Source organism: Emydura macquarii, unplaced genomic scaffold (genome assembly GCF_026122565.2).
Source record: "Emydura macquarii macquarii isolate MOO-44397 ecotype Brisbane River unplaced genomic scaffold, CSIRO-AGI_Emac_v2 contig_1483, whole genome shotgun sequence".
NCBI classification, from domain to species: Eukaryota; Metazoa; Chordata; order Testudines; family Chelidae; genus Emydura; species Emydura macquarii.
In genome coordinates, this window is record NW_027131620.1 from 24,633,210 (window position 1) to 24,647,020 (window position 13,811).

Here is a 13,811-nt window from a genome sequence, read left to right on the forward strand (position 1 = left end):
ACCAGGACAGTAATGATCAGCAAATCATGAGTTTTCAGGTGATACTTGACAAGGCATAATTTGTACAAAATTTATCTTAGTCTTGAAAAAGGAGTGGACATTGGGATACAGACTTCATAGGCAGGTGGTAGCAAGGTGCCTCACAACGCAGGGCAACCCCAGGAAGTGTCACAGGAATGTCACCTTAGCTGAAGCTAAATTCCAGTACCAGTTCTTCCCCTTGGTACTGCCACATGATTTTCTTGATGAAACATTTTCTAAATTTCATTGGCTATCTCCATACTTCTTAGTAGTCCAATCATATTTCCCTTCATTGCACCCAGTGCTCTGGGTTCCTTCATGGGAAAGTTGTATGTTTGTTTTTCCCCTTTCTGTGGTGATGTAAGCTCTTTTGTCATATCCGTGTCCTGAAGGAGGTGGTGGCCTTAACTTAGGGTCTGTTGGAGAAGTAGTATCTAGTAGCTAGAGTGGGTGACTGGGAAGCAGGATCCCTGGGATTTCTTCCCAGCCTTCCCACTGATTTGCTGTATGACCTTCAAGCAAGTCACTTTCTGTATCTCAGTTCCTCCATCTGCTTATAATGGTATGTTTATTTGCAGCATATAATTCAGCTGTTGAATGGCTCTGTGTGCTGTATAGTATTTCAGACAGCACGTGGTCTGTGGTAAACAAGAGAAAGAAAGCTGGAACTCAAGATGGGTGAAAGCTTGTTGGTTTGTGACTGTAGTTGTAGAAGTTTGGGTTACTAATCATCTCCTGTTTAAGATGGACTGTGATACTATGAGACTGTTAAGTGGGCGTAGTAAATATTTGTCTATGAGATAGGCTGTTACAAGGCATAATACTTTGAGATTCTTGGGCAAAGTACTAGAGAAGCATGTGATGTTATTAAAGGGCCCCGGCCATTCCAGCTTCATTTTCATTCTGCACAGCAAGGAGTGTTAGGTGCTTGCCCCATCTCTTGTGTGGCTCACCTCTGCTCATCAGCATATGCGCAATGTGCCCAGCCATTTAATGGTGTCATCATCCGCCAGGTGGAGAGCCAGTAGCCTACTGTTGAAATAAGTCAGTGAGCACTTGACAACGATATGCGACATAGTCTGAAGTTGACTGCAGCTGCATCGTTGGTCATTAGAAAAACCCCATTTAAAGAGATTGGCTGTTCAGTTGCCCTGTCATTTTCGAAACCGGTTCCGAGATGACCACAGGTGCCTTGGCAGATCAAAACCTGGTGGGCAGATGGCTGGGTCAGTGACCAGAGAGTGCATGCACCAAGCACATCTCACCGTCATGTCCTGTGGTGGCATAAATGACCATAAAGGGCGTCTAGCAGACAAGCCAGCTGGTGGGTGTTTGAAGAGGTCTGCGTACAACGGCAGGTCGCTATTCGCACAGATCTTGTCCAGCAGCGTGACAGAGGCCTTCTCATGGCAAATGTGGGGTGGTGCTGTGTAACTAAGTAGCAGTAGCCATGGCAAAGGAGTTGCTGTAAAGACGCGGTAACAATGTGTCGCTTTGTTAAGCTCTACATTGACCTGCCGATGACGTGTATTGAGTCGATTGATGTGAGACGAGCAACAATCTGGGTTTGGAAAGGAGCGTGATCCCTCCTGCTCTACCATGCTCAGTCTTGGGCTTCAGCTCAGCAAAGTGCTTAAGAACACGCATAATCTCCAGTGGACTTAACAGGATTGAAGCAAATGCCTAAATTAGGTGAGTGCTTGATACCCTGGAAGGTAGGGATAGGATACAGAGTGACCTAGACAAATTGAAGGATTGGGCCAAAAGAAATCTGATGAGGTTCAACAAGGACAAGTGCAGAGTCCTGCACTTAGGACGGAAGAATCCCATGCACAGTTACAGACTGGGGACCGACGGGCTAGGCGGTAGATCTGCAGAAAAGGATCTGGGGGTTACAGTGGCTAAGAAGCTGGATAAGAGTCAGCAGTGTGTCCTGGTTGCCAAGAAGGCTAATAGCATATTGGGCTGCATTAGTAGGAGCGTTGCCAGCAGATCAAGGGAAATGATTATTCCCCTCTATTCGGCATTGGTGAGGCCGCATTTGGAGTATTGTGTCCAGTTTTGGGCTCCCCACTACAAAAAGGATGTGGAGAAGTTGGAGAGAATCCAGCGGAGGGCAACAAAATGATTAGGGGGCTGGGGCACAAGACTTATGAGGAGAGTCTGAAGGAACTAGGCTTGTTTAGTCTGCAAAAGAGAAGAGTGAGGGGGATTTGATAGCAGCCTTTAACTACCTGAAAGGGGGTTCCAGGGAGGATGGAGCTAGGTTGTTCTCAATGGTGGTAGATGGCAGAACTAGGAGCAATGGTCTCAAGTTGCAGTGGGGGAGGTCTAGGTTGGATATTAGGAAAAAGTTTTTCACTAGGAGCGTGGTGAAGCATTGGAATGGGTTACCTAGGGAGGTGGCGGAATCGCCATCTTTAAACGTTTTTAAGCTGCGGCTTGACAAAGCCCTGGCTGTGATGATTTAGCTGAGGTTAGTCCTGCTTTGAGCAGGGGGTTGGACTAGATACCTCCTGAGGTCCCTTCCAACTCTATGATTCTATGATTCTATGTTCTGCTGAATAGGGATGGACTACTGAATCAGGGCCCTGATCAGGAGAATTTTGTTGTGTTATAGTTATCAGATATTTATCTGTGGCTGATTTTCACTGTTAATGGTAGGCACATTTTATCCCCAGTTTTAGGAGTAAAAATTGATTTGATCTGTGTTTTAAAAAATACCCCTTCAATTCTCTCCTACATTGGCCATCAGGATGCCCAGGCTTCTGGCTATAGGAGATCTTTCTCACCTCCTTCCACAGACAATATTCATCACTGATAGCATGGTAACGTTGAGGTATTTTTATTCTCAAACTTTTGCTTGGGTCACTTTGAACTGCAATTGGAAACTCTAGTTCTAATGAGGCAAAGTTTCGTCCTGGGTCAGAGATTTCACCAAGTCACCAGTCGAGGTGGTGAATGTCTAAATTTGGTTCACAGAGAGTTCAGGCTGGGTTAATTCAAGCCCGAAGTGGTATGTATCTTTGAAGGCAGAGAGACATCCGATCTCCTGGCTGTTGGACGAGCTTGATGGTTCTTTTAATTGTACTGTGAGTGGTCCAGTACACAGAGGGCCATATTCTTTCCTGGTGTCATTCCTTGGAAATCAGCAGAGTTAAACCAAGAATAAATTTGACCCCTACTTGTTAGTTGCATTAATGCATTGAATTCAGCTTGAGAGGAAAGAAGCTGCTGGTTCACTCCCTGCTGATGCAACAACAATTTCAAACATTTCTCTTTCAGGGAGGTGGGTGTGAATTCGGCAGTGGGGGGAGGTGCCAGATGGGCTGCCCTGGGGACTCAAGTCTTTTTATTGGTCTCACAATAAGCAGACCAGGATGGCAACGGGTCATGCTTTGCCACGCTGCCCCACCTACGTCTGGGCTAGAGGGGAGGTATTTGCTCTCTCTGGCCCATTCAGTCTGACTCCTTGGCTTCCCTGAAGCTGCCCAGGAGAAGGCCCACTGATGCTCACTGTGATGTGCTTTTTGTCACAGGGATACCTTCTGCCAGCTAGTAATGGAGTTTTCCACTGCACTAGGGAACTGTTGATTGTTGCCAAATGGTTCCCCTTTGCAAAGTGGTGCATTCAATATCCAGAGCTTTTGAGAGCCTGGAAATGAGAACTCCTGAAGAGATTTTACTTGTGAAAATGCCTTTAGCTTCCTTGCAATTTGTAGCTGGCTGTGCCTGGCAAGAAGAGGCCTGCTGGGGTTCCCCTTTAATCTGATTTCTGCTTTAAATTGCTCACCCCTCTCCCCACATCCCATCATCGTTTCTAGAGCCGCCCAAACATTTAATACACCACGGCTCACTGGAGAGGTGAAGAGCTACAGCTGCTTTGCCTATATCGAGCTCTGCTGTGCATAAGAAGCAGTACAAGCTAGTAGTTAGGGCAGACAATCAGGCGCTGAGATTCCTACGTTCTTGTCCCAGCTCTGCCACTGACTTTCTCAGTGACCTTGGACCAGGCATTTATAGATTTTGATGTTCCCAGCACTTATCTCAAGGCTCTAGGGTCTTTACAGCCAACCCTGTATTCAAATCTGTAACATTTGTATACATTTATGCACCTGCCCAGGCAAGAACAGTCTCTGCTCGTGCCTCAGTTTCCCCACTTGCTAAGTGGGGGTGCATTAACCTGCCTTGGAGCTTGGAGCTCTTTGGATGGAAGGTGTCACAACTGGAGCACCATCATTGCATAGAACGAACTGATTTCCCCACATTGCTCTGGGTTGCGTATAAAATCTGGAACAGACTTTTCAGGAGCTGCTTCTGCCAAGTGCTGTGAGATGCTGGGTGGGAGGGGGGAGGAGCAGAGAGCAGGCTGCAGACCAGGTGAGAGCTCTCCTGGAGTACCCGCACTCCGGGACAGGTGTGACATGCCTTCCCTCTCCTTCCCCACAGGAGTACGAGAGCTCCTCCAAGACGGAGCAGTTTGTGACCCGCTTCCTGTTGCGGGAGACCAGGAACCAGCTGCAGACCCTGCAGGCCTCGCTGGAGTGCGCCTCGGACACTATCGAAGAGCAGGCTGGGCAGGAGAGGTAATGCCGAGGCAGCTGGCATGGGGCAGCCTGCAGGCTGGGGGGGGGCTCAGGATGTCTCCCATGGGACTGTCCCATCAGAGCTCCATCCCTCCTCGATCTCAGAGGAGCCTCTGGCTGTCACACAAGCCTCTGTGACTTTCAGAGGCACGGTGAGCTGTGCGTTTGGGACCCATCCATTTGTGCTTCGTTCCCAGCTTGGCTTTGGCTAGTGGCCTCCCAAGAGAGCCCACCCTGTTCATGCTACGAATCGCGGCCCCCAGTGCCCACCTGGTAACACAGCCGCCCCGCTCCCCAAGTGACTGGTGCAGAGACAGCTAGGTGAACTCCTGTTCCCACATGCCGCTGCATTGTCTGCTCCTCGCTGGCTTCGTTCCTGAGCCCCGGGGCCCACTTTGCCAGCTCAGTTACCAGCAAATAGTCCCATTACTAGAGAGCTGAGGAAACACAGCTCCAACGAGGGCCGGAGGCGTTCGGACATGAGGAAGGCAGCCCCCCTGCTCTTACTGTGCTCTCTGGATTGGGCCCCCGTTCGTCTCGTGCGCTCCTTTGGGTCTGACTCGGAGGCTACGTCTACACTACATGGCACTGGCGGCTGCTTATAGCGTATGTGTAGCTGCACACCATAGTGAAGGGCGGGCTGCACCTACACAGCGCTGCGCAGCTACATATGCCTGGGAAAGGATCGGGAAGGAGGAGGCAGGGGGGAAAGGTCCCAGCAGCAGGGAGCTGCTTTCTCCATTGCCTCCTCCCCACTGCCGGAGCCTTTCTGAACAGCCAGAGCCTTTCCCCACTGCTGGAACCTTTCACTGTGTCTGGAAAGGCTCTGGCGAGGGGAGATAGGATGAGGCTACATTGCTATAACAGCAGTGTAGGCGGGAGAGGCGCTGGTTGGGTACGCAGAGAGCCATATAAGGTACGTAGCCGAAGGTTCTGGCATGTCTGTACTCTACTCGCATGAGCAATGCCTCACCAGCCACACTATTTATGCCTGCGTCAAGGGGTGCACAGTGTCTGTACGCTATACACTGCCGTAAGGAGTGTGCAGTGTAGCCAGACCCGGAGAGCTGTGCAGGCCACTGCCTGCCTCACCTGCTTCAGTTCAACTGGTCCCCAGCACGGGCACTGCCCGTCCCGCCCACTCTGGCCGGCCAGTCCCCGGTGGGACTCTGAGTGGCTGGTCACTGGGTGTTGACGTGTGCTCAGCACTGCTTCAGATCAGGTCTCAGAGGCTCCTGGGTGACTCAGTTGTTTTTCTGTTGTCGCTTGATCATTCACGTGCAGACCCTGGAGTGGGTGTGACTGTGCCAGTCCGCCACGTCTGAGAGCTTGGGCAGCACAGACCCCAAAGTGTAGCACCTGGGCTCCTTTTGCCCAGCCAGAAGGTCTTGGTTTCTTCCTTCTGGTTTCACCTGACATTCAGGACCAGGCCTCCTATGTATCTCTATTGGTGAAAACACGATTGTCTCGCTGGGGTGCCTCACACCCCACTCCTGTGGGGAAGCCGAGGATGGCAGCCATAGGGAAGGACGTTAGCTGGCAGGCTGGACTGAGTACATCTTTTCTGTTTTTAGGAAGGACGTGAAGAAATCCGAAGCCTTCACTGGCCCAAGATCTGGAAGGAGATGTGGACGTAGAGCTAAGAAGAACGTCTGCTTGTCTCCAACGGATCCCTGTTCCGGGATGCTCACCACAGGTATTGGCAGGGACAGGCGGATGCGGGAGAAGCCGTTGCCGCTATGTCTCGGGATTTGTTTTTGAACCAGCTTTGCTGCTTTTATCGGACGGCAGTGTGAGTTGCAGTCAGACACGGCAGGCTGTGAATACCAAATGTAGTAATGCTGGCTCTTATTCTGCCTTCCTGACAGGATGTGATTTATTGTGCCAGAATTCAAGGAAGCCTGGTGTGTCTTTTCCGGGATTTTGCATAGCTTGATGGATGGGGAGATATTTTGGAACAATGTTATGGAGAAAGTAAGATCAGGTTATCATTCTGTACGCAGTCCTGAAGCTAGGAAGGGCTCCGGTGCTTTTGTTAAGAGGACCATCCTGTCTGTATTTAGTTGGAGCTTCTCAGTCTCATTCAGAGCCAGGATCAGAGTTTGGATCTGGTTTAGATCCCAATGTTCAGAAGTATATCCATATGATTCTAAGCCCTGCTCCCGCTCCCCCACATTCATCCCACCCCACAGCCTCATTGCTTCCCTCCCCATGCACACCCGACACCTTCCATCCAGCAGTCCCTGCAGAGAGGTCAGATCAGCTCCTGCACTTCTGGATGCATAGCTGACCCCCAGCTGGTGCTTGGGCATTGACATAAGTGGGATCAGGATCGGGGTCATCATAGTCACATAAATCACAGGAGATCCAGAGGGCTCCCATCCTGCTAGCAGTGACAGTGCAGACATTAACTGCAGCCCCGAGGAAGGGCGTATTTAGACAAAAACAGGATCAAATACTGTCTGCCTTGCATAGCCAATAAATGCCAAATATATCTGTCCAGTAAATGCTAAAAGGCAGCAATAAAGGTTCTTTCCACTTTCTCAGTCTGTTGTGCCTATTGCCAAAGGACCAAGTTGCTCTAAAGAGTGATTGTGGGGGAAGCTGAGCCATCCCCGTGTGAGCCTGATTAACAACGGCATCTCCCTGTCAATGTTCCCCTAGGTGTTTGTGTCGAAGCTGACAGCCAGTGGGTGGCTCAGATTAACAGACTACAGCAGCTCATTGACAAACAGCAATGCAAGGTGCGTGGGCAGAGGGCAGACTTGTTCTGCATGTGCTCATACAGCTCAACCCGCCCCGCAGCCCCCCTTCCAAGAGTTGACCTGGACCCTGGGCCCTGCATCTCAGCCAGAGCAGCAGTCCTCACGGCCATCACCCCTCTTCTTTCAGTTCTGGGCAGCTCGACTGATTCCCCTCAGTCCTGACCTGCAGCACCCCCGGCTCTTCTGGCTCTGGGCCCCCTCTCAGCTCTGCTAAGGTATCTCAACCCTGACCTGAGCAGGTCTGGGATCCCCACACACAGCTCTGCTGAGACGTCTCAGGCCCCCTCTCCTTCCCCACAGAACTCTGCTGAGGTGCCATCCCCCTGCCTAGTCCAGTCCTCAGCCTCTCCGGAGCAGACTGCTGCTCTGTCAAGCCACTGGCTGGTTTGCCCAGTGGGTTAATGTTGATGAAGGCCCCACACTTGTTTTCCTCTGTAATCTAATTCTCGTATTAGTAACGATTCTGCTTTTCTGTAAATGCAGAGCCCAAGGCTGGAGCCTCTAAAAGAAGAAGAAGTTTGCAAAGGGAGAAGTGCTGTAAGTTCTAGACCTGTGGCTTTTCCATTGATCGCTAGCACGGAGACACCCAGAGATTCGCTCTCTGTGTCTCACACCCACATGCACCAGCACAGAGCAATGGGCGTCCCATCCCTGCACTGACACACAGCCTGAGCACAGACAGACAGGCGCACTCCTGGTTGGACTAGCCAGGGAGAGCCCCAGGCTTTGTTCTGAAGTTGGATGGCCTCGCAGCCCAGCTCGGTGGGCAGGCTAGCGTGTGAGTTCTGGGTTTCCATCCACACGTCTGTCTGTGTGTGACGAAAGGGCCCCACCTGAATGAGTCGAGATGAAGCCTGCAGGCTCAAAGGGAACGTAGCATTCTGCACGTGAGTCCCATGAGACTCTGAGCCAAATCCATGCGGGAGCGAGCCAGTTTAAACCCAGATGGAAGGACCTGGGGGGGTGAGAAGTCCACTGTGAGCCCCCAGGCATAGCAGCCACGTCCTCCCTCACACCAGGAAGGGGGCACAGGGGACCAACGGGGCCCCAAAGCAGTCCGGGTTGACCGGAGGGGATGTGGCCAGGCGGCAGCAGGAGACACTAATTCATCCCGCCCTGAGCCTCGCGGAGATCGGGAGAGGCCGTAGTTGTCACGCTTCCTGCGGATCCCTTCGCAGCTCAGGTAGGGCAGGCATTCCCCCTCTTCGCTCCAGCGTTAGCTAGTGCAGCCAGTTGCAGTTCTGCAGTTGCAGCCGTGGCAGCCGTTCATTCATTACTGTTTAATTAGCAGAGGAAACAGCGCCTCTCGGACCTATGCAGCAGCTGCCACGGGTGCCTGGCATGACGAGAGGCCCTGGCCCAATGACCCACCATGTAGTGGGATGGGCAGAGGAAGCAGAGGGGACGGTGAGTCTGCAGTACAAAGGGCAGCCGCAGAAAGCTGCTGCAGCAAAAGTACAGATGCTCCCAGTGAGTCAGCACCTTTGCCTCTAGCCAGGCATTGCAGGTTTGGCCTGGAGTCCTAACCCAGGGCGGCGTGCTCTTTCTCTCCCTGCAGTACATCCTGGTGGCTCAGAGACAGCTGTCGGTGACAGAGAGCGGCTTACAGGGATTCCACCAGGCACTCCGATCCTACATGGAGTTCACAGCCGGCCAGGGCCGCTGCTTACAGTAAGTCTCCCGAGCAGCTGTGGAGTCAGACCTTTTGGCTGGATGAAATAGGGGTGTCCGTAATATTGCTGATCCCAGGGCAACACACCTTTCGTCTGAAATGTACAAACGTTCAGGAATCTCACAACACATGAAGTCAGTGCTATAAGTAACAACAGCACCCATACAGTGCTGCAGAGTGCAATGCTGCAGGGAAATGCTATAACACCAGGTGCCTGCATCGTATAGAGAAGTGTTACTATTATAGCTATGAATTATTATGATTCCTCTTACAGATTGGAAACAGAGAAGCTAAGAAACTTGGCCAAAAACTTACCCCACAAGTCAGTGGCAGAGCTGAAAAATAGCCAGGAGTCTAGATTCCCAGTCCCCTTCTCCCAATATTGTAATGATCTTTTCCCTTGAAAGAGGAAATTTGGTAAATTCTTCCCTTTGCCAAGCAAGGAAGGCGGTGCTCCCCACAGCTGTTCCCCCTGGGGAATTAGGGCCACATTTTCAAAGATATTTAGGCACCTAAAGTTGCAGATCAGCACCAGTGAGATTAACAAAAACCTCTAAGAAGTGAGGCGTCGCACTCTCATTGAAGTCAACAGAATCTAGGCACCTAAATACCTTTGCACACCTGGGCTTAGGCATATTAACTGCTTAAGCACCGTTAAATATCCCTTTAGGCACCTAACTAACTTTGAAAATCTGGCCCTTAGTGCCAGAGCCGAGAGGAGTATCTGTCAGCGTGAACAGTCAGGTGTGGAGCGCAGTCCAAGGGATGAATTCATTGATCATGCCACAGAGCTGTGAATGGTGAACTATGGGCCGCATAGTCAGGTGGACGCAGCATGGAGCTGAGACTCAGGAGACCTGGATCTGATTCTCCACTGTCACTGACTTGTTGAGTGTTCATGTTGCTTAACCTGCTTGCCTCTCAGCTTACCCGTCTGTAAAATAGTCCCGGTAATCGCTCCCTGTCAGGGGAGTTGTGACACTCCGATGGTTAGTATTTGCAAAGACCTCTGAGAGCCTCGGCTGGAAGGGGTTGGGGAAGGATGGTGGGTTGGTATTATACTGGTGTAACATCTTGGCTGAGGGTTTGTCTGCACTGCAGTCAGAGGGGTGATTGCAGCTCGGGTAGGCTAGCTTTAATCTAACTAGTGCGACGCAAACTAGCAGTGAAGTTGTGGCAGCAGAGATCCCAGCGTGAGCTAGCAATGTGAGTACATACCAGCGCCCTGGGCGGGCTTGTACAACCTGTGCCGGGGTCCACGTCACTGTGTCTTCTCTGTTATTTTTAGCTGTGCTAGCTAGATTAAAACTGGCACTGGTACACCCATCTGAGCTGCAGTCACACCACCAATTGCACATCACCACGTCTCCCTCTAATGGGTGCTCCTAACTGTAACAGCTACTACTTACTCCTAGCTAGTGAGGCCTGTGGTTTTGGTGCTGAAAGTCCTGGCTTGGATCACAGCTGTGGTGCCTGGATATAAGTGACCCTAGTATGTTGCAGTGGCATAGCATGAGTTGAGAGATAAAGGAGGACAGGTCAGGTGGGGAATGTCAGTCTCGTTCCACCAATCCCCTTTTGTTTTAAATGGAAAGTAGTGCTGATGCAAAGGGTCTGGCTGAGAGTCCTTGAGACATAAGTCCTCTGTTGAAAACCAAGGTGCGTCACTCACACCATCAGTCCAAAAGGGCTGAATTCCAAAAAGAAGGCAGCCATGACACAGAGCTGGGGGTGGTGTCTGAATCTGCCCCAGGCTCCCTGGGTGTCCAAGGCAAGTCTCAAAAGGTTGGCTTACGGTTGTTTTAGATGAAAGATGTTATTTTTCCTGTAGGAAGTTTCAAACTGGTTGGAAATAGAAACTGTTCATTTTGTGGCAACTTAAAATGTCCTTTCAGATTTCCGATTTAAACCAAACAAAATGGCATTTTAAGTCTAAACAACAGGAAAATGTTTGTTTTGACATTTCCTGTGGGGGAACATTGTAGTTTCTCATCGGAATTGCCATTTCCCTGTGAAAATGGTTGGTTTCAATGAAACCATGTTTATCTGCCGGAAGGCTGGCCGCATGAAAAACGTTAAGCAGCTCTGGTTCCACTAGAATAGACATAAAGTTTCTCTGATGCCTGTCACATGCCAGGGATCTGAAATTGCCAGTAAGTCAGTAACTCTGAGAACACAACAGCTGTGATGTGCTCCAGCACAGCTCGGAGTTAACTGCACTGACTGTTTTGGATTCCGCTGTTTGTTTTGTTCTTTTGATTGTAGTATTTGCTCCACAGGGTGTGAGTTAGGGGGATTGGGTCGATGTTCCTCTCCTAGTCGAAAGAAATGACATTACAGTTGAATGGGAAATTCTCCTTTAGGCATTTCACAATCTATATGCGCCCTCTCTCTCTCTTCCCGCTCCTCTGTGTGAAGATGTCAGGCGCTTAGTCTCTGACGTACATGACCCTACCAGTGGAAGCCACTGTGGTTAGCAAACAGTGGGGCCTGTAGTCTAATCTCTGCTACTCTCTGACGGTGTGACCTTGAACACTTCCCTCCAGTTTCTTTCTGCCTCACTTTCTTTCTCTGTCAAATGGGACCAATAGCACTGCAAGGATGAATTAGTTAATGTGTCCATATGGTGCTTTGAACACGTAAAGTGTACATTTATGCTACGTATTATTTTCCATTCCAGTTCCATGCTCCAGTGTGTTCAGCTCTTGACTCAAGTTTCAAATGTTAAATTAATTACAGTAAAAAAAAAGTTTTAGAAACAAAAAGGTTGAAACTGAACCAAACCATTGCGAAATCACTGAAATGAAACATTTCCATGAACCCACACTGATTTTTTTTCTGATTTTCAATTTGTGACAATTATCAAGATTTTAACTTTTTGTCCCCAAATCTTGAAAATGTCCGTAGGATGGAAAACCCATGTCCTGCCCTGCTCTAGCTGTGATGCCCCGGCACGCTGGGCTGGCACAACTCAGTGGGCAGCCTGAGGGGCTGGCTATCTGCACAGCTGTGCACATCGGCCTAATGCTTGCAGAGTGCATCACGTTGCGTGGGCGCACATGCTATGGAAGCATAGACCATCTGTGCTCAAGGCCCCTGGACGATGCTACGCTATCCATGCCGATCGCCTTTAATGGGGCCGCAGCAAAGTTGTGTATTTATTTAAATGCAACTGCTGCTCTTTAAGATGCTCACAAGAATTTTTTTTTTCTGTGAGATGAAAAACCCATCAGTGAGTCACTGCCAATAAATCACCCAGGCTCCGGAGCCAGGCTGGCTGCCCAGCATGGCCCCATTTATCCCAGGTACTGATGTACTGAGAGCATTCATTATTGTCTCTGCAGTGTGTCTTCCTGCAAGCTTATGAGCGAGGCCTGCTTCATCCTCTACGAGTTCTGGCAGGACGTGACTTCGTGGAGAAGGTTGGAGGCTAATTGCAATTCATGGCTGTAGGTGGCCAGAGTTGGGGAAGGTGGCATCCCACGCAGTCCTTGTGAAAGAAACAAGGCGGGATTTCTTTTCAGGACACTCACCCTTTTTCACTTCTTCCTGCCCCTGCCAGTGACTGCCACCTCCCTGATATGACCTGTCTAATAATGTACACCTGTCTGCACAGGGCGGTAGGATCAAATGACCACAAGGGGGCACTTGCATTCTGAAGATGTGCTAACCACCACCATGTGTGGATGGGTGCATTAGCAGTGCATTCAGGACAGAAGGCCTTCTGCTCTGGGAATGCCAGGACTGCCCCCCCACCCAGGCCCTCTTGTGGGTATGCACAGGGCCCCCACATGGGGGGGGGGAAGGGTACACTTTACTGGGACCCGAAGGCCCTGGAGTTCCTGGCCCAGGCTGCAACCCCAATGGATATGTGAGTGGGAGGGGGCCCGTGTTACAAGTTTGTACTGGACCTGAAAAAATTATGCTTGGGCTCTGGGTGTGCGTAGAGGTGGCAAGGGTCCACACACATTCTTCCTTTCTTGCACACCCACACTACAGCTGGCATAATCCAGCTCCCCCCACCTCACCCCAGTATAGCAATGTGCGGGCGAGCTCTCACACAATCCTATTGGCACTGACACATAACTCTCCACATTGCTTTGCAGTCACTTGCAGTCCAGTTGCAGCAAGACGTTCCAATGGGCCATCGGTGACTTGTTGGAGTCTCCAGAGCTCATGACCACCATGCTCTTCCCAGGTGGGGGGTCCTCTTCAGCAGAAGCTTATTGAGTTGAGCAGCTAACAGGAATTGCAAACTGTGGACTCCATCCTGCAGTCTTTACTCAGGAATAATGCCCACTGAAGTCATTCTATACCCTGTACACCCACATAGTACTGTAGAAATCCATTCACCCACCACTGCAGTGCAGCCAGCTCTGGGGTGGAATGCAGTAGCTGTTTAACAGCACAGAGCAACAGTTTAAAACAGGAAGTGTGGATGTAAATGTAGTTGCAGAGGGAATTTAGGGAGACAAAATGTAACTCTTCAAATTTGAATTTGGCCAGAACCCTGAGGCTAACACGGCAGCTCTTGCGACATTTATTCTGTAAACTGCAAGGAAGTAGGTGAGAGAAAGAGAAAGATGAGCAGGATTAATGAATTAGTTAGGGTTTGTAAAGAGCTACATCAATGAGGAGTATGATTCATGAACAGCTGGTGCTATTACAAAAGGAGATAAGCTCGATACACACTGCAGGGTGGGTGCAATTTTGGTCAGCTTTAAGGTGGAGTTGATTGACCTTTCCTGGGTCACAAATATCTAAGCA

General features: G+C 50.2%; 1 protein-coding gene across 1 annotated transcript in view; it reads left to right on the top strand.

Annotated features, from left to right (window-relative positions):
- The window catches only part of NECAB3 (N-terminal EF-hand calcium binding protein 3), a 117,230-nt gene that overhangs the window by 101,560 nt on the left and 1,859 nt on the right, over positions 1-13,811 (top strand). Inside the window, exons 6-12 of the mRNA XM_067554665.1 lie at positions 4,471-4,607; positions 6,182-6,303; positions 7,272-7,351; positions 7,856-7,909; positions 8,931-9,043; positions 12,389-12,466; positions 13,151-13,242. Of these exons, the coding sequence (XP_067410766.1) occupies positions 4,471-4,607; positions 6,182-6,303; positions 7,272-7,351; positions 7,856-7,909; positions 8,931-9,043; positions 12,389-12,466; positions 13,151-13,242 (676 nt within the window). The remainder of the gene's footprint in view (positions 1-4,470; positions 4,608-6,181; positions 6,304-7,271; positions 7,352-7,855; positions 7,910-8,930; positions 9,044-12,388; positions 12,467-13,150; positions 13,243-13,811) is intronic.